Source organism: Fusarium subglutinans, assembly GCF_013396075.1.
Source record: "Fusarium subglutinans strain NRRL 66333 chromosome Unknown NRRL66333_c0000253, whole genome shotgun sequence".
NCBI lineage: Eukaryota > Fungi > Ascomycota > Sordariomycetes > Hypocreales > Nectriaceae > Fusarium > Fusarium subglutinans.
This window is the reverse complement of record NW_023502316.1, coordinates 15,120-38,748: the sequence shown is the minus strand read 5'-3', so window position 1 is coordinate 38,748 and position 23,629 is coordinate 15,120. Positions and strand designations below refer to the sequence as shown.

General features: G+C 49.8%; 7 protein-coding genes across 7 annotated transcripts; 4 read left to right on the top strand and 3 right to left on the bottom strand.

The window, feature by feature from the left end:
* Window positions 1-1,088: 1,088 nt before the first annotated feature.
* Window positions 1,089-1,599, top strand: FSUBG_12179 (uncharacterized protein; the record flags this gene model as incomplete). The annotated part of the gene is made up of 2 exons (XM_036676941.1): window positions 1,089-1,120; window positions 1,185-1,599. 2 exons carry the CDS (start codon window positions 1,089-1,091, stop codon window positions 1,597-1,599), a joined length of 447 nt encoding a protein of 148 aa, XP_036532346.1.
* A 1,180-nt stretch (window positions 1,600-2,779) lies between these two features.
* Window positions 2,780-3,577, bottom strand: FSUBG_12178 (phosphoglycerate mutase family; the record flags this gene model as incomplete). Its single annotated transcript, XM_036676940.1, has 2 exons — window positions 2,780-2,988; window positions 3,046-3,577. 2 exons carry the CDS (start codon window positions 3,575-3,577, stop codon window positions 2,780-2,782), a joined length of 741 nt encoding a protein of 246 aa, XP_036532345.1.
* A 725-nt stretch (window positions 3,578-4,302) lies between these two features.
* Window positions 4,303-6,742, bottom strand: FSUBG_12177 (vacuolar sorting-associated; the record flags this gene model as incomplete). Its single annotated transcript, XM_036676939.1, has 5 exons — window positions 4,303-5,273; window positions 5,324-6,089; window positions 6,148-6,432; window positions 6,483-6,615; window positions 6,669-6,742. 5 exons carry the CDS (start codon window positions 6,740-6,742, stop codon window positions 4,303-4,305), a joined length of 2,229 nt encoding a protein of 742 aa, XP_036532344.1.
* A 1,021-nt stretch (window positions 6,743-7,763) lies between these two features.
* On the top strand, window positions 7,764-10,987 carry FSUBG_12176 (ubiquitin carboxyl-terminal hydrolase; the record flags this gene model as incomplete). Its single annotated transcript, XM_036676938.1, has 2 exons — window positions 7,764-10,034; window positions 10,088-10,987. The coding sequence occupies 2 exons, from the start codon at window positions 7,764-7,766 to the stop codon at window positions 10,985-10,987; spliced, it is 3,171 nt and encodes a 1,056-aa protein (XP_036532343.1).
* A 992-nt stretch (window positions 10,988-11,979) lies between these two features.
* On the bottom strand, window positions 11,980-14,542 carry FSUBG_12175 (long-chain acyl synthetase; the record flags this gene model as incomplete). The annotated part of the gene is made up of 4 exons (XM_036676937.1): window positions 11,980-12,075; window positions 12,134-13,266; window positions 13,319-13,740; window positions 13,806-14,542. The coding sequence occupies 4 exons, from the start codon at window positions 14,540-14,542 to the stop codon at window positions 11,980-11,982; spliced, it is 2,388 nt and encodes a 795-aa protein (XP_036532342.1).
* A 4,029-nt stretch (window positions 14,543-18,571) lies between these two features.
* Window positions 18,572-20,842, top strand: FSUBG_12174 (calcium channel YVC1; the record flags this gene model as incomplete). Its single annotated transcript, XM_036676936.1, has 4 exons — window positions 18,572-18,753; window positions 18,893-18,921; window positions 18,973-19,074; window positions 19,131-20,842. The coding sequence occupies 4 exons, from the start codon at window positions 18,572-18,574 to the stop codon at window positions 20,840-20,842; spliced, it is 2,025 nt and encodes a 674-aa protein (XP_036532341.1).
* Window positions 20,843-21,517: 675 nt separating this feature from the next.
* On the top strand, window positions 21,518-23,526 carry FSUBG_12173 (mediator of RNA polymerase II transcription subunit 17; the record flags this gene model as incomplete). Its single annotated transcript, XM_036676935.1, has 2 exons — window positions 21,518-22,268; window positions 22,328-23,526. The coding sequence occupies 2 exons, from the start codon at window positions 21,518-21,520 to the stop codon at window positions 23,524-23,526; spliced, it is 1,950 nt and encodes a 649-aa protein (XP_036532340.1).
* Between the last annotated feature and the right edge of the window lie 103 nt (window positions 23,527-23,629).

Below are 23,629 nucleotides of genomic sequence, written 5' to 3'. Positions count from 1 at the left end.
ACTGAAGGAATTACTGACTACGCCTTGAAGCCCACCTTGGGGAAATTGAATCTTGGATCATGAGGGCAGGCTGAGATTAAGCTTACGAAGACATAGAGCACGCTTGGAGCTATCTGAAGAACAAATTTTTATTTTCCAAGCTCTAAAATAGCACGAGTTGCATCCAATTTAACCAAAGCAGTAACCCGCCAGAGTTTCTTTCACTCATTAATGACTCCGGAAACCTTTTTTAAGGAGTGGGACCCGCAGAGTCCAGACTCCTGGAGGGTGGCTAGTGGGCGTTGGTGGACGCCTGCTGGAGGCTCAATTCAGTGACGTTCAGTCGACTCCCCCCCTGGTTGGTGGACTTTCTGTACCCGCCCCCAATTGGTACTGCTCCCACCCCCAATGGCTTCTTTTTTAGTTATGGCTATCCAAATTCTTCAATATTGGGGGACATTTTATCTATCTAAAGTCGGAAAAGCCATTTTTATGAGCTGGCGGCGTTGTTCCTGATGGCACATGGTTACCAGAGATGTAATCCTGGTCACAGATTTTGGGCCAATGTGCAGTCAGAAAAGGCTGCAGTCTTTCCTAAAATGGATAAGCGACAGGCCCGGGATTGCTCTAAGCAGTCGAGACACATTTAGGTCTCAAATGCATGCAACATGTCATGAGCAACTGCGCTTTTCTTCACTGCTCCTACTTTCCAATTTTTATTGGCCTTTCGAAGGGTCCCGCAATTGCTCCTTCCTCCGGAGATAATCGCCCGTGGGATTAAACTGGGTTTGGGAACAGTGGCGTTACACGTCACAGATGAGGCAAGTGCGTGCTCTCGGGAAGTGGCTGATTATGATCGAAACGTCGTCGATGCACCTATTGGAAGATCGCAAGTGCATCGAGATTCTGGAAATTTCAGCGGCTCTGGACCCTTATTTCTGCGTGGGAATAAACGTCACTTATTCACGTCACTTTAGAGCCGCTGGCCTCTGAGAGCATCCACATTTCAGCAAATCCACTCCTGGACATGGCTATGACACAACGCTATGGCTCATGAACCCAATGACGTTACACGCTTTTCTCCAAAGGCGGGACTAACTCCAGTCAATATGCAACCAAACGACAATCGTCAACTATCAATGTGAGTTAAATGCGATCGTCCCGGCTTTATGATTTCATTCCTAGTTCTTACATATGTCGATCAGGCCCAATCCTCTGGACCAGTCATCGAAACGTCACATATCCCAGACCCAGGGCTCTACCGTGGGTAACATCAAACGTCAACGCATTTCCATCGACAAATCACCTCAACAGCTCACCTACGGTGACGTTGCCCAAACACCAGGGTCTAGTTTCACCCTTGGTGATGATCCTCAATCCACCAACACCGACACAATCGCTTCTTCATACACCTCGTTGGACCCCTCTCCGCGAGAACCCCAAGACCCTTATGACGACCCTTACGATGATCCAGAGTTCGACCAAATCTTTGAGCGCCTCACTGGACCCAATTCTATCGACAAGTCAGGAACATCACCGTATTTAGTCGACAGTGATGAATTTGCTCTGAAACAGCCAGACCAGGATGCCTTGGCGGAGTTTCTGGAGGAAGAAGCTTAGGAAGAGCCTCAACAACCGCCATCTAGCGTTCTGCGTACATGGAGCGGTAACTCGAGATCAGCAGACGAGTATGACCCGCTATTACAACACTCTTCACCGCGTCCAATAGCCGATATACCAGAGGGCAACGTCGGATATACACCTTTGGATGAAGGTATAGACTGGAGTAATGTCCAAGAACACACCCGCAATGAGACAAAATCCGGATCGACATTCGGGTTCACAACTGTGAACGGGAGCAAAGCCCCCGAACACGAATCACCGATTGCTAGACGAAAAACATTGATCCTTTCGCAATCTCGATCATCAGCACCCACAAACAGCCAGAGCTCAGCAATATTTACAGGAAAAGTTTTGCTGAAACCCTTCAAAACGTTCTTCGATATCCAAGAGCTTGTAGATGCGAAAACTCAAATGTTCCGAAATCAACCTGACATTACCTTTGAACTCTTCGCTCGAGTCGTCTATTCAAGCCGCGAGAACTTCTACAAGAAACAGTATTTTCGATTTCAAAGCTTACTCAAAAATAGCCCGCCTTATATAAACGGGGCACTTCTGGCTTAGGAGATCGGGAGTCCACTTGACTGCGCGGCTCAGGAGCTACTGAAAGCGAAAGGATCACGTATGAAGTGTTTTTGTCGGTGTAAGTTGCGATCGGACCCAAGGTCAGAGATCGGTTGGGGCATATCAGTGCTGGAGATCCGTCCCACAACCTGGGAAGAGATCCAGGGGGCAATGGATGTGCTTGGGAGGCATGATCTGGATGAACCAGGGAGTTCAAATGGGAAATAGAGTGGAACATGACGGAGGTTTGCTATGACGGTGATAGTTTTCGATTTTGTGGAATGTAGATAACAACGTCACGTCCCGTTGCTATAAAACGAATGATTTACCATGAAACCCAATTTCATTATTGTTCTAAGGTCTTATCTATTCGTTTATGCAAGGATACCCAGCGATCCTGTATGAAGGAGTACAGACAACCAAAAACATCTAATATACCTTGAAGCAGCCAGGAATTCTCTGATAGCCTTTAGACTTGCAGAGGCCAGAGATTGGTCGTCCGAGAACCAATGTTGTGTTCGTTTAACCTTCAGGCTAGCTGACGATGGGCGATGCGTCATGAAAGAAGACCCCTTCATGTGCTATGCTAGTCAGTCGTGACAGAGCCTTCGGACATCTAGTTTGGTATGATGAGATTCAGGTAAGGAGCCATTTGTTTCTGCGCAGCAGATTTGACCTGTCTAAGCTCTGTCAGAGTAGGAGGCTTCGTGTTTCCTTGGCGTCGCTGCCAGCTCTCTTCAGTCTCGAGGAGTGCAGCATCATCATCCTTGCCGGTAGGGTCGACAAACTGATATGACCGATATTCACAGTTTGACCAACCGGTAGCTATAAGTTATGGTCAGAGAGCGACTCAGCCATGGTTTCTCAGGGGCTACTACTCACCTCTTCCTTCAGGCACACCATACCAGTCATCTGTCAAGAAATGCAAGAATCCTCCATGGGAGACGACGACAATGTGCTCGTCGCCACTGACACGATCTCTCAACAGTTTTCTGGCCTTGAGGCCACGCGCCGTCAGCTTCTCAAGCGTAGGCTCATACTCACTGTCAGGACCCTTATCAGTCCACGACTCCTCTACGTTGGAGTAGTCGGCGATTCCCTCAAACTCGGCCTGGACCTTGGCTACAGGCGAACCAATATCGCAGGGATTGGCAGAGACCTCCTGAAAAACTGGAAACGCGACGATGGGCTGAAGCTCATCAGTTCCAAAGGCGTGGAGGCAGGTATACACGGTGCGGCGCATAGGTGAGGCAAAAAGCTTTGTAAGCTTGTCATGGTGAGGGAACTCCTTGCGGAGTGCAGCGCATTGCTCTTCGCCGAGGGGAGTCAAATCTGGGTCTTGCATTTGCTCATTCTCGATCGAGAGGTTGTGGAAGCCTTGAGCATGGCGAACGAGGTGGATAGTTGGAGCCATTATGATGCTAATGTGAAGATTGAGAGAGATTTGAGAGAGCGCTATATGATATCTCGAATGAGATAGTGATGAAGATGATGTCTAATAGCGAACTGAAGGAGAAGATGATTCTATTTAAAAGCAAGAACAATGATTCGCACGAAAACAAGACGAGGAAATAAAACCATGTTTGTAAGAAGCTATGACTCAATGCCCCTCCTCCGCCCGGCAGCCCCGCCAAAGCCGTGTCATGATCCGGGTCCGCACCATACAAGGTGAGCGGCGTGCCGTTGAACGCCGATTGGTCTCCGACCTGCAGTAGCTTACACCGCCGCCACGGAATGTTTGATGATGGTTCGCCTCGATTACCTGATTTGTATACTCCGACTCGGCTTGTTGGTCACAACAGCAGATGATTCCAGAATATTTTTGATTCATCAAGAAAGAGAGTCAGAAGGCGACTGTGTGGACATAATTGGTTCAGTCTCAATGGCCCCTTTCTCCGTCCCCACAGATTCCATTTCACGATGCTATGTGCATGTAACCCAAAGCAGGTATAAGGTATCACAGTTTCAGCATCTTAACTACCCGCACATATGACTACGCCCGTTCACGCGTCCAAGAGTACGTCCATTCTGATCTTCTAAAACTGACAACCCGATAAACGCCACTGTTTGACTACTTATAGTAGTCAGACACCAGATATAACACATAGGCAAGATTGATGATGCCGTCCATCTCCAAATTTAAAACTCAATGAGAGCCTCCTCCTTAACGGGCTGTTTGACCGGCTCCTGTTGTGGTACTGAAGGGAATGAATCTTGCGTGTAACCACCGTATGCCCAGCTCTGCGGTGCGACAGGCGGTTGTTGGTGTGACTGGGGCATAGATGGCTGCCAGTACGCTTGCTGCTGTGAGGGAGGTGCTTGCTGGGTTGGTTGAGGCGGTTGAGGCTGAGATGGTTGAGGCGGCTGGGCATGTTGCATATGGGGGGACTGCACAGGTTGCTGTGGTGCCTGTACAGGCTGGACAGGTTGCGCAACCTGGGCAGGCGCTTGGCCAGGAGTTGGCTGTGAGGGAGCAGATACTGATCCCCCAGGAAATTGGGAAGGTTGCTGCAAGTTAGGGTATGGTGACTGATTTGCATCAGGTGCAGATCCTGGTGCAGATGGTCCTAGAGGGGTCTGCTGGGGCTGCTGAGGTGTAAAATAGTATGAAGCATTGGGGTCCCCAGCAGTTGGACCCTGTGGCTGTTGTGGGTTTTGTGTTTGCAGGTTGGGATCGTTAGGTTGTTGCGGCTGCTGCTGCTGCTGCTGGTACGGATCTTGAGGTGCCGAAGGCGCCCTGTTTTGCCAACTATCGACCCGTTGCACCTGATGAGGAGGAGGGTATGGGCCGGGCTGTGCTTCTGGCGCGGATCCATAAGAAGGATATTGAGGCTGAGGTGTTGCATGCGGTGGTGGCTGTTGGTAGTGCTGGTGTTGAGGCGCCTGGTAACTGGCTCGTTGTTGGCCTGTATAAAAGCTCTCTGCACCAGTAGGGTTGCTGGGCATTTGGGAAGGAATGGAGGGATACGGCCCGGCAGCTCGGCGTGGCGGCGGCAAGTTATATCCCCCAAGGTTCTGTTGGCTGTAGGCCTTAGAAAGTCGATCCTCTAGCATACGATCGTAATATCGAACAACTGTAGAGAGTTTCGCATGAAGATCAAGAAGTGTATCTGAGGCTGGATTAGCATCTCAATTCCTTCAGCAGAGAAGGAATACTCACCATGCTTGCTCATAGTCTCTCCGTAAGTTCTTGCCAGCTTGGGTCGTAGTGTACCGATGCTATCATAGAGCTCCTGGATCTGTGGCTCTCGTAGAATGGTTCCTGGCGGCTGAGTCTGAAGCCGGTCCACCAGTGTTGAGAACAGGTTGATGTTCTCTGCCTCCACAGGAGTCAATTCATAATCGTTCTTGGGGAGAACAAAGTTGGTGGTAGCAGAAGCGTCCGTAGAGCTGGACGTCTGTTCCTTGAGCGCCGCAGCGTGCCTCTTCTTCTGCTCTTCCATATCAGCCAGAGAGGCAGCGATGGCGGCCTTGAGATCGGCATCGTCCTCCTCTGCTTGTTTGGCCGCCGAAGTGTCACCGTTGGTTGCATAAGAAGTCTGAGCAGGTCCAGCATAGCCGTGAGAATGGGTCTTAACCTCCTCCAGGCTCATTGCCAATGCCTTCTTTAAATCTTCGTCAAATCCATCGTCAATTCGAGCGTTCCGAGGCTGCATGGCTGATGTGCTTCGTGTCTTATGAGGATATGTTGGCGATCGATCGAGCGATGGGTTGGGAATCTTATGTCCCTTGTTCGTAAGTTTCGCATAACAGCCATCATCGACTCGTACGGGCGTCATGATCCCCAGGTGCGGGAGAGCGACAACCTTGGCCGAACACTGCTGGTCAAAACAGTTACCACAGTTTCGGCAATGATGCTTTCGGTTCGTAAAGGTAAATGGTGTTCGACATCTCATGCATACGTCGGAGTCGGTCCATTCCGGAGGCTGATGATATCGTCAGTTTTCTCCATTGTGTGACTATGACAAAAGTAGTAGTACTCACAGCGCTACTGTCAATCATGCTGCTGGCCACGGATATCTTGGGAGGGAACTGGTATCCATCGCGTTGTAGGGTCCGAAAAACCTCGCCGATGTATGAAAGCTCGTAACGACCTTCAGTAGCACCCGCCCAAGATTGTATAAGCTCAAGGATTTTGGACTTCACGTCAGCGTTGACAGCACCGCCTCCTACAGCCTGGAGAAGCGAAACCAGGTTATCCATAAACTCTCGCGATGCGACTTCAGCAAGGAAATGTGAACCGCCATTTTTAACGCAAGTATCGGTAAGCTGAAAGGAGTCAGCTTTGGTAATCGTTACCAGATCGATAGGATTCATACGTTTAAAGCGCTCAGCTGTGTATTGGGGTTTTTGTTGCCAATGCGCTTCTTGAGAGATCGCATTGCCTCTTTCGGCGCGACCGTCTTGGATCTGATGACATCGGAGATTTCGAGGTTAAGGGCAATATCTTCTCTGAAACCATTATTAGCTGAGTTTACCAGGGCGTAGGCTGTCTGGCGACATACAGGCTACTGCTTGTGGCCTTCTCGATCTGTTCGTCCAGGGCCGTATTGGCGGAGGACGACCACCAACTCATCATCTTGGCTTTTGGCTACAGCGATCAGCAAAGAGGAGGGGTATTGCACTCAGTTGGCCAAGTGAATATGAACAAGAGGTATCAGTATCGAGGTGTCTGAGGTAGCGACGCACAAGGTCACGATGCTCGATGAAGCAGTTGCCGCTGTTGATGTTGATGTTAATGTCTGACGGAGGTTCAGTGTGTGCCTGCGAAGCTCCCATGCTCTGGGCTACCTGAGTTTAGTAGGTACCTAGGCTCTCGTTAACCCCAGCCTCTGTCTGGGCACGGCGATTGAGGATCTGACGCAGAAAGGTGCCTCATTAAGTAAGGTCATGAGAGCTGTGATTGGCTGAGATGAGTATTGATTCCACAGCAGTGCACTTCGAGGCAGCCTAAAACCCCACTGTAGAACGCCTGGACTGTCGTCAGCGCTGGCACGCGGTCAAGCTAAGCTCTTGTTCTGTGGGAGAATGACGACGTATACTGTGGCGTACGTGGCTCAGGTGCATGAGCGACCTCGAGCAGAGAGGTAAGGGTCCCTGAGCTTCGGTACCAAAGAGCGGTAAACAGTACTTACTTCTTGCGCATGGCCAGGTGGTCTATCAAGTACCCCAGATGTTCTCATGGGTACCTTGCCTATTCCCCGCGACTGCTAACACCTCACCTCATGGAACTCAAGTCACCCATGAACAACCATCCTTTATACCAAGTTCATTCTCCCGACAGTACAACCCCTCTCGTTCGGCGTCCCATGGTTCTTGTTCGGGAGGAGCCTTTGTTTGTCATGTTTACTCGCGCGATTCTTTAAGATGCTGCATATTGATGCCATCTCTACTCGGTCGAGGTGCTGTTGACCCTTATATTTCAATACTCCGCCACTCTACGGCTCCGTCGTTGTTGTCACAGATAATTCATTACAACCTTTCGCCGCCAAACCCTAATTTCGTAACTTGAACACTATAATCTACCTTCCATTCTCATAATCGAAACTACCGACCAAGACCTTCCAGTATAACGACTTCGGAACACCGGGCAAGGCGTCATGGCCTCTCTAGGGCATTCGCGCGCAAGCAGTGTGGCCACCGCAGGTTCACACTCCTTGGGCAGCCCCGGCGCATTCAACCATGGCCCGATACCAGGCGCCAATCGGGGAGGCGAATCTCCTTCCAAGGCTCTAATTCCTCATATTGACGATGTTCTCCTTCCGCGGAACCTCGACCGGAACGTGTCTGCTCGGAAACTGCTGGAATCGGCCGAGGCATCCTTTAAGCAAGCTGAGATCGCTCGGGAGTTTCGCAGACCGGACATCGCTCTGAACGAATATATACGGGCGTCCATGATCGCCGTACAATACATCACCAACCATCCCGAATATCATGATCTCAAAACGAGTCACGGCGATTTTGTAAAAGCTCATAACAACCTACTCGCCAAGATCAGCCAGCAGGACCAAGTGTATGCCAAGATCAAGGCCGACATTATTGCGGACAACAAGCGGTCTGGTGTGCAACCACGGACTGTTCGACAGAACTCGTCACAAGGAGGAAGTCGGCCACATACACCATCAAAATCAACCGTCGAAGGGCCCATATCACCCTCAAAGCATCGAATTGATGGGCATGACCTGAATGGTTCTCCTGCTCGAGCAAAGCCAGCAATTCAACCGAAACCCCAATCTCTCCATGGGAACGCCATCAAGCCCGGTGCTCAAAGAGCATCCATTAATGGCGTCCAAGATCTCGCTGCCAGATTTGCCAACCTGAGAGGCCCGCAACCTTCACCAGGTCAAGATCCACGCATTAAGACACATCAGATAACGCTCCCAAAGCCGATGGGTCCTAGAGAGATGCCCCCACCTCGGCCGCCCAAGGTTGGTATTGACACCAGTGTGCCGACGTTACCCAAGATGCCAGATGCTATCTACAGCCCTGCTCGTGGCAGCATCTCAGGAGAAGTAACAAGACCGCCTTCGAGTACACCTCGTACCATGTACCGCACAGCGTCCGCCGTTTCGATACCCGGAACTCCCACGGGCTCATCGCAGCCACAAACAGACTATTTTGTTCCTACGCAAAGTTATTCGAACAACTCTATTCCTCCGGTTCCCCCGAGCATTCTCAATGGCTCTGTAAGGATTCCAGAAGGCGATGCCATTTCTCCCGAGGAACTATACCAAGCTATGAAAGCTAAGGGGGGTATTTTGATAATAGACATTCGCATGAGGGACGATTTTAACGAAGGCCATATCATGTCGTCGTCAACCATTTGTATCGAGCCTAGCATCCTGCTCAGGGATAACCTCTCTGCGGATGAAATCTCTGAGAGCTTGATTCTCTCCCCTAACCAGGAACAGTCGCTTTTCGAACAACGGCATGTCTACGATCTGGTGGTCTTCTATGATCAAGACTCTGAAGAAATTCCTGAACACCCACGGAATTCTGACGACTTGGTAATTATATCACTCCATCGAGCTTTAGTTCACTTGAATTTTATGAAGGAGCTCAAAAACACGCCCAAGATTCTCAAGGGAGGTCTTGATGCTTGGGTTGATCTGATGGGGCCGGCATCTCTGGGCTCGACTACTTCAACGACTAATAGAACAGTGCACTTGGAGCGCAATCGAAGCCGGTTGTCGGCTATCGAGCGACGAAGGTCGAAATATATCGCCAAGCCTCTCAAGCCTGACGAAGTCAAGGTGTGGCAAGAGACACTCAAAAACGACGACGACATGCAGACAGCATCATCGCCTAACTTCACTCGTACTACAGAAGACTTCCTTCGAAGATTCCCGCCAGTGTCTTTGGAGCAAGAGTCTATGACTTCTCCGGAAGAGAAGCCCCGGAATCGTCCCGTTTACGGGTTATCTCACAAGGTCGACCTCTACACAGACTTGCCCTCACCACCCACAAGGCCAGCTCCCGCTTTACCGCGACGAAGCTACAGCGGCCTCACCGAAGGGAGGGACGAGAACGAGCTTTACGGCAACAATAACGCAGTCGTGCCAGCTCGTCCTTCAAGAGCGCCAACTATGAAGGTCGTGGAGCAGCAATCCACGGGTGATTCGGCCAAGTTCTACACTGGGCTCAACAATCCCAACAACTGGTGCTATGCCAACAGCACACTGCAGAGCCTGCTCGCGTCACCTGAGTTTGGAAGAGAACTGGCAAACTCGGAATGGGTCAGCAAATACAAGGCGCCAATGAAAGATGATGAGAAGATCGAGCAGCCGCAGCTCATGATTCGCATTATCTCAAACCTGTTCCACTGGATGAGTTCAGGCAAATTCCAGGTCATGATGGCCCAAACGCTCATGGTAAGCTAATCACAAACTCCAAGACAAGAAGAACTGAGCTGACAGAATTACAGAATTACTCGCGTCACGTTTGTACCCAAAGCCGAAGCATCGAGCAGTTTGGCGGCAGCCAGCAGCAAGACGCCCAGGAGTTTATGTCTTTCGTAATCACTCACCTGCACGACGAGACTAACACACACCGAGATCGAAAGGGCACTGCTGCCCAGCCAGATACTAAGCACCAGTCTCTTGTGAAGGCTGCCGTCCAGTACTGGCAAAATCACCTGGAATACAATCGTTCTATCGTCGACCGCTACTGGCGCGGTCTGGAGCTATCAACTGTCGAGTGCTTCGAATGCCGCACCCGTACTTATCAGTTCAACCCTATTGATGTTGTCCCTGTCACAGTGGGAATGGGGCGTGGCATGACTCTCGAGCAGGTTCTCGACCAGTATACATCAGGCAACATCATTAACGACTTCCATTGCGATCACTGCCGCCATCCTACTCGGGCTCAACAGAGCCTCTCCTTCGCCCGCTTTCCGTCCTTACTCTGCGTCGTCTTCCGGCGATTCCACTACCAACATGATTCCTCGGATTTACGCAAATCAACGGCACCCATCACTTGGGATTTCAACGACACCGACTTCACCCGCTACTTCCTCCCTCCTGGCTCTCGCGAGTCTTCATCTGGATTCGATCCCATGGACCCTGCATTCACAGGGCCATTCCGCTACGAGGCCTATGCTGTTATTGTTCATACAGGCAGTCGTACTGATAACGGACACTACTTGGCATATGTGCGGGACTCTACATCTCATGACCCTTACGCTTGGTTCTGCTGCAACGATTCGCGCGTGACAAAGGTTCGCATTGGCAGTGGAGACCGCGATGATGTCCAGGAGGAGGTGTTCAAGTCTGGCCGCGACCGCGTACCATATCTAGTCTTCTTCCGTCGCAAGGGCATGCGATAAGGCTATCGTCGTATTACTTGCTTACCCCGACAATTCTAGCCGGGTTTGGGAGTTGGATATATCCTTATGGCCCCTCGTTCCTTTCTTTATGTGTACAGAGAAGACCTGGAACACTGAAAAATCATGGACATGGACGAATTCGTCGTTGTATTACCTCCCCTCCACCCCCTCCCCAATCTCCGCCCGACTGTCGCGAATTGCGACGAATGTTTCCACTTCCTGGAGGTCCCATCTTCTTTTTCCAGCGCAGCTTTGTTTGATCTATACCAATACTACGCTACTAGTCTAAATGGGTTGTTGTTCCAGTTTCCCCACCGTTTTTATATGAATATATATCTCGCTAGCTGGCTATCATGGCATTGTACGGAGTAGGTAGCGTGTTCTTTTTTTGGTAAATATGCCTGGAGGGATACATGTTTTCTAGCAAATGCTTATTATATCCATATACCAATCGATTGATGATCTAATCTGTATGTGCTTGATTGACCGTAGGCAATTTCATTTTGATGTGCCATATATTAAAGCCAGAGCATCCGTGACTAACTGGTTCCGTTTCTCAGACGCCAACTGCTTAACCACTGTACCTTCTGGTCGATGCCTGGTATTCATTGGTACCGATGTAAACTGGGCCAGGCATAAAGTTACAATATTCTACGTCTTGAACACCTTCCCATGGTCGCCAGCCAATGGTTCTCTAACGCCAAGTTTGATTTACAGAATCACATGTCAGCTCACATCAGATCATCCCCGAACAAACAGGGTAGGGCCTTGTGAGCAACCATAAAGTGGCCCGGAGCCAAGTTCCATTGTCGTTCAAAATTCCTTTCAAGATATCATGAAGCCAACGCCGCGAAAGTAATTACAGACACTGAAAACAAACCCGCGTCAAAAGTCGACACACACGTCTTTCCATCTTCTCTCTTGGTATCCATTCTTTCGACTTTCAAACCAGATGTTCGACCATTAAATCTTCTCACCTATTCCATCGTTAATCACGAGCCGGTGCTCTTGAGGGTTGCAGCGATATCCTTCTTGAAGTGTTCGGTGATCTTGCGTCGGTTCAGCTTCTGAGTAGCGGTGAGAAGTCCCTGGGAGTAAACGAATTAGTGAAACTTCTAGCCAGCCAGCGATTAGGATTGTCCTTACGTTATCCGATGTCCACTCTTCGTCAGTGATTAAAACGCCACTGACAATCTCAATACTGCTCAAGCCAGCACGTTTTGCAGCACCCTGGAGATCCTTGAGAACAAAGCTGACCATCTTGGGGTTGGTGTGAACAGTGTGGAGGTTGTGCTCATCAATGCCCAGCTCCTTGGCCTTATCGTGCAAGACTTTCTCGTTCGGCATAATAACGGCAATAGGGCGTGAGTGTTCGGGATCGGCGTGGACCATAACGTTGGCCACAGACTGGACACCACGGTACACAGACTCGAGCTTCTCGAGGGCAATGTATTCACCGCCCTGCATCTTGACGAGATTCTTGACGCGGTCAAAGACTCGAAGGTGGCCCTGAGCATTGAATTCTCCGATATCGCCAGTCTTGAACCAGCCGTCAGGAGTCAGGGCCTTTTCTGTCTCCTCGGGGTTGTTCCAGTATTTAGTCATCACTGGCAAACCCTTGATCCAGATCTCGCCTTGTGGAACCTTGGCTTCAGTTGAGTAGCCCAGCTCAGGAAGTGCAACAAGCTTGACTTCGCAAGCGCAGGGGGTAGGACCAATGGCATCGGGGGAGAACTCAAGTGGGCAGCCCAGAGAGCCATTGGCGCAGGTCTCAGTGAGGCCATAACCAGCCAACATGGGAGCAACGACCAACGAAATGAAGTTCTTTGTACCATCGGAAATACCACTGGCGCCATTCATGGTGAAGCGCATACGACCACCCGTCAGTTCACGGACTTTGCCAAACACGATGCTGTCAAATAAGCTTGCCAGAGGCAGCTTGTTCTTGGAGGCGAATGCCTTCCAGTTGTATGCGCCCCAGAATAGGTTCTTAAGGAGAGGACTGGCAGCCTCGAGCTTGGCTGTGATACCCTTCCTCACAGTCTCCCAGATTTGGGGGACGCCTACCATGACAGTGGGCTTGAACTCGCGCATATCACCGGCGCAGTTCTTCATTGATGCATCAGAAAGTGTTCGCGGGTTGCCATATCCAAGAGTTCCTCCAATGTACATAACGAGATTTTCGAGGGCCATTTCGAAGATATGAGCGAGAGGTAAGAAGGCAAGAATACATTCCTTGTCACTAACGCATTCTTCAACACAGGTGTACAAGCTGGTGACTAAGAAGGAACGAATTAGTAAGATGGTGCAACGTGGTACAAATCAGCTCACCTCCGGCAATTAGAGCTTCGTGGGTGATGCAGGCACCCTTGGGCAGACCAGTGGAACCAGAAGTGTACATGATACAGTAAAGGTCGGATGGCTTAGCCGGGTTCGGCTCAACGGGGTTATCTTCACCGAGCTGACGAAGTTCCTCCAGAGTAATGATCTTAAGATCAGGATGATCGGCCCTGAAGGCCTCGAGCTCACCACCCTTGGCGAAGATCGTTCGGTCGTTGACGATTACGGTTTTGACGGAAGACTTCTTGATAGGCTCTGAAGCTGTCTTGAGGAGTTGCGAATCGACATACATGGCACTACATTCGGTCTGAACGAGAGAGTGCTCGACACCACTGGGACCAAGTGTATCGTAGGCGGTAACAATCGAGATGGACTGTGAGGCAGCTGCGTGGGAAGTAGAGATCCAACCGATGCTTCGCGCCGCGGATTCAAAAATCAGTGCTTGGATACAGGGCTAGTCAATCAATGCTGTACATACCTGGTGGTACCGAAAAAGTGAAGCTTGTCGTCACTGGTCAAGCCCAGCTTCCGTAGACCGGAGCCGATCTGCAGAACGCGCTCGAGGTACTGTTGGTAGGTCAAGTAATCAAAGCCAGTCAGCTCGAAGTAGGACCACTCCTTCTCAACTTCCTGAATCTCGCCATCGATGTTTTTCTTGACCTTCTTCTTCTCAGTGTGCATGTTGATGAGCTTGCGAGCACCGACAGCATGATGGTTGGGGTAGAGTCGAGCGCTGCGCTCGACGACCTGGAAGACGGTCCTGGCATCGGGAGCAGGATAAGTGACGAGGCCGTCCTTGGCTTTGGGGTGACGTCGAGGAATGGTTTCGCCGGGGACCTTCTCGTAGCCAGGAGCTTCGATGGTGAAAGGAGGCTTGTGCACCTGGTGCAGCGGCATCATGCCCGTTGTCCAGTCAGTCATCTTGAATGCGCGGTAGTCACGGAGTAGACGAGGAAGCTGATGAAGGTTGAGGTTGAGGTTGAGGTTGAGGTTTAGGTGATGATTTAGGTGAAGGAGGACAACTTCACAGAATGGCCTGCGATGACGACAGTGGGGGTTAAGAGTGAGGGTATCGTTGAGAGTGAGGAGAAAAAGGGAAAGAAGGATGAAGGGGGAGACTGGTGGAATTAATGTGAGGAAGGGACGGGAAGCGAAGCCACGGACGGAGACGACGTAGGAGAGAGCAGCGCGGGCGTGGAGAAGGAGATACTGCATCTGGTTGGCACACACTAACTTTTGGCTGCCTTAATATTAACCTAAGCAATTGGAGCAACAGAACCTGAGAACACACACACAGCCATAGTCACAACGGGAGAGCTAGAGTGAGCAAGCAACCTACGTACGTAGAGGCGCTTGCTGCAGGAGCAGGGAGGTACACTGAATGGTACAGTACCATCCACAGCCCGGGCCAGGTCGAGGTGGAGATCGTACAGGGTTTCAGCAGCTCAAAGTACCTCCAAGTATCCCAGGTAGGTAAGCTCGGTTTATTCAATGTCCTCTGTCGCGCTTAAGGTATCTTAGCATCTACCTACTTACTTAGGTAAGTACCTAGGTATTCAAGCACAGGCTTGGCTGAACAAATATTTGCATTGGTTCACTCTTCTCTATATACCTAGGCATGCTTTACCTTGGCTTGCCATACCGAGCTTCCCCTTGTGTCCAGACTGAAATGAATAGGAGCTACCTAATGCTGGAATATGACAAAGATTTTTTTATTTTTTTTGCAGCGGGACTGGATACCTGCTCTACCCTTGAGGCAAAGTCTCTGCGGACAGGGAATCTCAAACAGGACCGAGGAGGGACATGAAAGATACCTTGTTCAAGATGGAGATCAAAAAGCCGAGCCCTTGACAGACACCAATGATCAAAGTAGGTGGTGGTTCGCGTGAATATAATAAGCCTCGGCGGGATCTGATTCCTACCTAAGTCACTAAGAAAATACTTTCAAAGTCTCTTGGGAGTTGAAAGGCTGATGCCACTGAAAAAGAGACAAGTGTCACATAATCTCTCCATATAGACTTTCCACATGAAATCCAGTTCACATGAGAAAAGGTGGTGAATACCTTATGCTGTCGAAAATTAGACCTGCCGAGATATTCGTACATAAATCAAAGTCTTGCAACAATTTCGGAAAATATAGGTAAACAAGTACAAAAAGATACAGATGGGGTCCAGAGCAGTATACCCCTTCGGGCTTAGCATGGATAGCTTCAGGGAAGCTCCAAGACGCTAAATCTGCTGGGGAAACAGAGGGCGGGAGGTGATTGCGTCACAAATGGAGTCTTCGAAATTGTGCTGGCAGGTTTGCGACACAAACGACCGAGAAGAAATTCAAGACAGCCCGCCCAGTGAATAGAATGGCAAGGCATGAATGGCAAAAAATGGTCGTCATCACTATCAGAGCTCTCGGCTTCTTCGGCGCAACCATTGGTCCAGCGTCATTAATGCTACAGGTGGCAGATCCTGAAGCCAGCGCTCAGTGCTCCCCAGATCCTTGTTGAATCACCGGATCTCGAAAGTCTGTTGCTGGCTTGGCCGTTACGTTGAGGCTTGCCCCATTCCCAGTCTATCCCTCACTATCTGTATGTAACAGCCAGTAGCCGAACCTCTCGCTCGCCCGTACCATCCGGCGAACACTCATTGTCAGCAGCTGTACTCCGTAAGCACTTTGTTATTGTTGTACCGACTACCGACGTAAAAGAATAATATCTGTACACCTTTCCATAGGTAGCCGAAGGAGCAGGACAAGAATACACAGAGTCTAATATGGCCGTGCCGCGAACGCACTGCAAAGCCAAGATTGACCTCCAACAACCAACATAACCCATCGCATATGTAGAAACAGATCGGTACTTGGACATGTACCTCTACAGTACAGTACTGCTAGGATCAGCGACAGGATGCTGTGCCTTACACTGCTTTTAGCACTATAAACGCCACACTTAAATCATTTTCGCCCTAGGTACGGAGTATGGAGAACTGAAGATGGCATGTCTCCAGCTCAAAGGCCTTCTGACCCAGAGGGGCCAAAGACACCCATGCAACCCCAAAAAAAGTCAATATGTTCCAAAACAAGGGAAAGCTGTCATGTTTTCGAACCAGGTCCCCCAACACTCTGGGCACTTACACAGCGGTTTGCCTCATTGGGAGGCACCGGACATGTCGTTGGGCTGCCAGCGACACCCGTGCCTCGAACGCAATCATGTTTGACAAGAAATGCATGTAGGACCAAAAAAGCCACAGAAACTTCAATCATTTCTTTAATTCCAGATTCATCAAGACGCATATCAGATCCACCGTTAGGACCCCGCTGGCCGGATCTCCCTCCGCTGCTCCCCCGGACTCTTGAATGCTGGGCAGAGAAACAGGCTCAGGGAGTGCCTTGCAGATGGGATCAATCGCCGAGTTGACATTGGCTGTGGGCGCTGAGTCTCCTCTCTGATGCTGGTCAATCAGCTGTGTTACGTTCCGCTGACCTAAACGAAACCGAGGTGAATGTTATGTTTGTTACAGGTCCCGTCGCGTGGCATGTGTCAATGGGCTTGCCCTTAGTTAACCTACAAAGTATGTACAGGTATTTCGTAAAGAACCAAGAACTTATGTTTCCGTATAGTTATGTATCTACTGTACAGGCTTGATATCATTCATGCACTGCCACTCTGGGTTTCTCTTGGCGTCTAAACTTGTGTGCATACAGACGCCACCATTTGGGAGCCAAGCATTTACTAGGTTGCTGCTAGGTTACCCCATAGTCCTTTCAAGCTCGTTCGTAGCCAAGACCTGGCAATGGTCAGGTGTTGTGTACTGATGAGCGGGGGGACGTGACTGTTTAAGGAATATACCTTGTTGAAGACAGTAGTGACTATCTTTTCAGAGTATGTACATTATGAGACCCTCAAAATCCCGGCAAACTCAGGATCAGTTTGGGACTGTGAACGTATGTATCTACTTGCAGGCCCCACGAGCTGTAACCATAGTCCACCAGTGTAACCCAATCCTTCAATCCTTTAAACTACTATACCTTAGTAGCTAGCTGAGATGTTTGTGTGATATGGACAGACGAGTGACATGTCCGTCACCGAACGGAACACAGCTCAAGAGGCCGGAAGGTTCCTCTTAGGTAAGAACCCATATGCCCAAGAAGACCAAGAACAAACAATGCCGAGCCTCGGGACCAGCAGCGGAAACACGGCTTTCTTGGTTGAAACCCGAGCAGCCCGCGATAGAAAAGTCAAACTATATGAGTATCACCTGAAGCAACTGAACTGCCACTTCCGAGCAAGACCTGACATGAATCAAATATGATACTCGTACTCTATATGGTGAGGGGGATTTGTAGAGCTGGAAGTCTGTAGAAACGTATCAAGGGGCTTGTTACTGACGATTCAGAAATTGGCAGATGGAATGGTCCAGGCCAAAGAGTACCTAAGCATGTAATTTGGCCATGGTAGATTCCGCTTTGACAAGTCAAGCCTTGTTGAGCCAAGTTAGATGACGGTGGCTGTTGATAGCGACATGAATAAAATGACAAGCAATGCTCTATTTCGGCAGTTGAAGGTCGGTCGTTTTGCCGTTTGATCGAAGAATTTAAAGGCAGATACTTCCATCTTCACTTACGAAGGCTGCACGTTGCAGAAATCGAATTCCTGTTCCCTGGACCCTGGATTTAGCGTTGCAGATCTGCAACTGGAGTTCTCTCAAGGGGAGAGGGACTCAGGGGTATCAGCGTCAGCTTCCAATGAGCATCAGCTTCTCTCATGCAATCAATTAGTCTATAGAGCCCGACAAAAGCTGAACGAACTGCAGAATGATAACTCTTCAATCTGGCACTGACAGCTCTCGAAATGATAGAAATCACTGCATAATAAGACTCCGAGAACTCGTAATGATTAGGTACCTAGTACGACTCGCTAATCCACGTAGTCTACTAATTACAGCAATCCAATCAATATCTCGCCTACTAGAGACGCGTACCTGTCGTGGCGGGGCTGGCAGATGCTCATTGGCCGCCGTGATTTTGGAATGGCAGTTCAGGGGCATAATGACCCCCAAATTACATTGGAGACGGGGGCTTCACTTGAATATGTACTAACGTAAAGCGAGAGCCTCACCTTTTTGCCTCGTAACTCTATTTGTTTTTCCTCTTCAACGTCGAACCTGTCTCGGATTTCATATTCAAGACCCTCAATCTGATTTGTTTAAAAGTGCAACACACTATAATAGTAAGCATCAGCTCTGCTCACAATGGTGGTACGCAGAAGTGCTGAGCAGTCAAATGCTTGGCTCAAGCCTGTCGAGGACGATGAAGATGAGGGCTTTCTCACTGTGGCCGAAGATGCCGAAGCCAAAGGAATTCTCGATGATGGCAACAGGTCGACGCTCAACTTGACGACGACTGAACTTCCTGTGTATATGAACATCCACCGGTAAACTTGCCCTTATCCTTACTCAATCTCTGCCTGCAGCTCAGAACTGCATGTTCTTGGTGAGCCATTGTATAAGCTCGCCAAGAATCATAACACGCCCATCATGAGGAGTCAGCGTGCTAACTCTCCTTGAGTGTAGAGTCCGACGGTTGGTTCTTGCGAGTATCGGTAAGTCTCATCCCAAGTCGTGCATAAACAATGAATTCTAATATGCATCAGATGATCCCTATACTATGGAGCACTTCAGAGATCCCAAGATGAACGCTCTAGTCGTGAGGCCTCTGGTCGAAAGACTCTATAATCCAGATGATATCTCAGTCGGTGAGTTTGAAGTGCAGAGTCTCACCTGGGAGTCTTCTCTGACTCCTCCCCACCAGTTTATTGCTTGTTAGCGAACCGTGTATCCTTCCTAAGAGAGCAGTCTAAGGAGGTTCATCAGAGTGTCAACCAGGCGCGTGCAATTCTATGTGAGCTGCTCGCTAGTCGTGTCCTGCGCCGCTTCCATGAGGACAACCCAGGACCACAAGGTCTTTTGCTGCTCTCGCACATCCTCGTTGAGGGCTTTGATCCATTCCAAGGAGCCCCTAGTCACATGGAGCGGCCAGCTAACCGCCCTCAATGGCCTGGAGCTGGTGATGCTTCTGGCTCCGAGAGAAAGGTCACGGCTCTTGAGTTGGCAATTGTCTCTGAAAGCAAGTTCTTCATCAGCTCTGCAGCCTGTCAACGAGCTGTCGATGCAGTCCATAACGGTCAAATCATTTACACGCCCCTTTCATTTATGGATTTCCTTCCGGATCACTATAAACGACGGCCTATCTCTCTTTACGACCCTCGGACGGCACCTCTTCTCAACCACCACCGTCTTATTGTTCCTCGCAACCGAAATCTCATCGAACTCGTTCATTTTGTCATCTTACTGGTGCTCTACGTCATGACCATGATTTCTCGCCATTCTGAGGTCAATATGTGGGAGTTCGCCTTTTGTATTTACACCTTCGGTTGGCTTCTCGAAAAGATGGCAGCTATTATCGAGCATGGATGGGCAGTTCATGCACAGAACCTATGGGCATTTCTTGACATCACTTTCGCATCCATCTTTGGCGCCTATTTCATTCTCCGCATCTACGACTTTCTCCTCGACCAGCTTCACTCTGGCTATGGGCTACCGATTCTTTGTATTGCAGCACCTGTCATGTTGACCCGGGTTGCTTTCAACCTACTGCCGAACAACCTTGTCTTTATCTCTGTTCACGCCATGATGAAGGACTTTACTGTACTGACCTTCCTTGCCACATGGTGCTTTACCGGCTTTCTGCTCGCGCTGCAGTGGCTTGTTAGTGCTAGCAACGATGGCGACGAGGAATTCAGCTGGTACGTAGTGGGCAAATGGATGCTCTGGATTTGGTTCGGTCTAGATGGTGAGGGTATTGAGGAGTCGGTGCGCTTCCATATCATTCTTGGTCCCGCGTTGATGATTGCCTTTGCGTTCCTGGGCAACACGCTGTTTCTGACCATTCTCATTGCCATGCTCACAAACACCTTCTCCAAGATCGTGGCCGACGAAACGGCCGAGATCCAGTTCCGACGCGCTGTTTTGACTTTCGAGGGCGTTAAGAGTGATTCCATCTTTGCCTACCCCCCTCCCTTCAATATTTTGGCTCTGATGGTGCTCCTACCCCTGAAGCTTGTCACCACCGCTCGAATCTTCCACATTGTCAACGTGGCCCTTATTCGAACTCTCAATATGCCAACTCTCCTCCTCATTAGCTTTGTGGAGCGTCGCCGTCTTTGGATGCAGTCCAGGCGTGCTTCTGGCAAGCGATCTAAGTGGCAGTTCACATCTCTGTCACCCCATAATGATGTCCAGGCAGTCTTCAAGTCGATTCCACCAACTGAGATTTCTGACATCATCGATCAACTCGACCCGTTGGGTGAAGTCCCAATTCTTGAGGACGATCTGATGCCTACGATGGCGGGTGACAACCCTCAGTCGAAGCTGAGAAGATGGAGAATGTTGCAACGAGAGGGGCATCGCCGAACAGATGATACGGATGCGTGGAGTAGCTCAAGCAGCATAAAGAACGAGTAGACTATCGAAGTTACAAGTACAGCATTAATTGCATTGCATTGCACCGGCGAAAGGAGTTTATTTTTGGTTGGTTATATGGGTGGGAGGAATTTTCCAACTTTTACAGCAAGACAAGAATTATATATAGAAAGAGTAGATGAACTAACTATACCTTGTAATCCGAGACTTTTAAGCTCTTCAACCAGTTCTGCCCTTAAGGTACTTTGCATTTTATAAGAAGTGAAATGGAACAGCTCGGCCAGCGCAGTTTGATGCAAGTCACGAAACATTGTAATCATAACAAGAGAAGCCAACTCAGACGATCTTTGTTATGAAGATAGGATAGAAATGCTTGTATCATCAGCATCAAAATATGCATGTTGCCTAAGGTAAGGTAGGTATGGAAATCCATCATTGTTTCGCTTCAGGTCAAGTAAGTACTACAGTATAAGCAGGAGTGAAGCTGCCATGTATTTGGAGGACCCACTCAAGCTGTTGGCCCCGCGGTCATGGGTGCTAAAGTAAGGCAAGGTAGAGAAGCCCGAAACTTTTATAGACAAACATCAACATCACCAACGCGACTATAACAAAGAACAGCAATTGGATACCTTTTTAATATATCCCAAACGTTATTAATTACATACACACACACGATACGATACGGAACGAAGAGAGGCACCTGAAATCTAACTCATCATGGCACACGGCGACGACCAACCGCTGTCTATACGACCATCTCCCGTCGCCGATCGCAAACCTCAGAACATTGCCGAGTTTATTGCTCGCGCCAACGCGCAACCTGGCGGTTTCAGAGCTATAAATGAGGCCAAGCTAAGAGAAGAGCTTGCCCAGGAGGAAGCGGAGTATGGGGATGCGCTGGACAGAGATGTTGATATGGCCGATGGGGACCAAGACGACGACGACGAGCATGCGCCGAGAGACCTCCAGGAAGTGCGCATGGAAATGCTAAAGAATCTTGAGTATAAAAGCCCGCGTCGGTCCAGAGAATTGGCCGATATATCTATCCTACAACATGATCATAAACTAACATCTCTCCTCAGCGCCGCAGGAAACACAGCTCTTCTTACCCTCGACTTCCTCTCCCTCCTCATCTCGAAACAGAACCCTACACAAGCTGGCATCACTCTCTCACAAGGCCTACGCGACATGGTTGGCATCGGTACATTGGGCACCGACAGGCTTGACAACCCACCCGTGACTCCAGCCAAAGTACAAGAACAGGAGAACATAGCATTAGGTATGGCACTCACACAGACGAACAAAGCACGGGATGCTGCCGAAGCTGCTAGTGCGTTCTTGGAAAAAGAAGTTACGGTTGACGGTAAGTACTGGGAGGAGATTACAGCAGTTCAGAAGTCCGGGTGGTCCATATCCAGAGTGCCCCAAGAAAGGCACACACTTGGTGTTCGATTCGGTTTCTCAGAAGGTATGCCTGCATCATTTGACAGGCTTGACAGCGCACGACCATGCTAACATGACCAATAGCTGCACCCGAGTACAGGAATAGTCTCGCACCTATGAGGCGAGGCAATGATGGGGCAGTTCAGCTTGATTGTGGCCGGCTGGGAGGAGTATCTGAGCGAGTTGTTGTGACATATGAAAGAGATGGTCAAGTTACCGGTCGCTCTGCTTTACCAGCTGAGACGGCTGCTGACGCTCCCTTGGAAGAGCGTGTTCTTGAAGCCCGAAATACCATCTTCTCACAAGAGTTATGGCACGAACTGACACGCGAAGCTCGCTCCCTCGCAGCATACGATGTCAAGCCATACGACTCCCGCCTCATCTGCGATATTGATCCAGCATCCAAATCAAGGGTCATCTTAGAACTGGTGCCGCTTGGCCCTCTGGCTTCTTCAGATGATGATCTCCCTGATAACCAAATCGCCGAGACGATATCTCTTGCGCTGCATACCCTCCTTAGCTACGCTCATCGACAGAACGAGCTCACGAGAACTCGCCCCATTCCGCCTCACATCCCACGATCGAGAGGCCAGCAAACACATGCTCTTCTACGTCCTATAATTGCTCGCCTCATGCACCTCCACAACGTCCAAGTCGTTACCAAGCACATTGGCGTCCTCGTTCAGTCTCTTCAGCGCGCTGGCTTCCCGTCACGTTTCGTCCTCAGCACAACCCCTATTTCTCTCACCGACTCAGATCCCGCGAATCGGGGACCCAACCAACTTGCATCGTCGCAGATCATGATCCGGAATATGCTTCAGCCCATTGAGTTCAACATCAAACTAACCATTCTTCCCAATGTCAGCTTCACTGTCCGCGGCCGGACATTCCTCATGCCCGTTACAGCGACTTATTACTATGTAATCACTCCCCCGAATTCACCTCTTTCGGCTGCATGTGCACCATATCGGGAAGGATATCCAGACGCAAATGCACTGGCCGACTACCTCGGCACTGCTACCACTCGCCTTCTCGTCGAGCACTACCTCGCTATTCTCCCCTCGCCATGGTCCAAAGGCATACAGGGCAATGCAATTCTCAACGCCAAGAACGAGGATTGTCGGATGGTCTTCACAGTCACGGAAGAGCCGGCCCTCCACCTAAAGAGCACGTCCATCATTGACGGGCAACTCGTGTCCCAGGAATGGACATGGTCAGACGACGTTACCAAAATACATGCTCAGGACATAATAGATACCGAGGTTTCCAAACTGACCCTCTAAGACTTGGTCGCTTCCGGCTGAGAGGGTAGGAGACGAAGGCGGACAGGACATACACAGCTTTTGATGGTGCCCGAGAGCGTTCGTTACACGGGCTGTGGTGTAG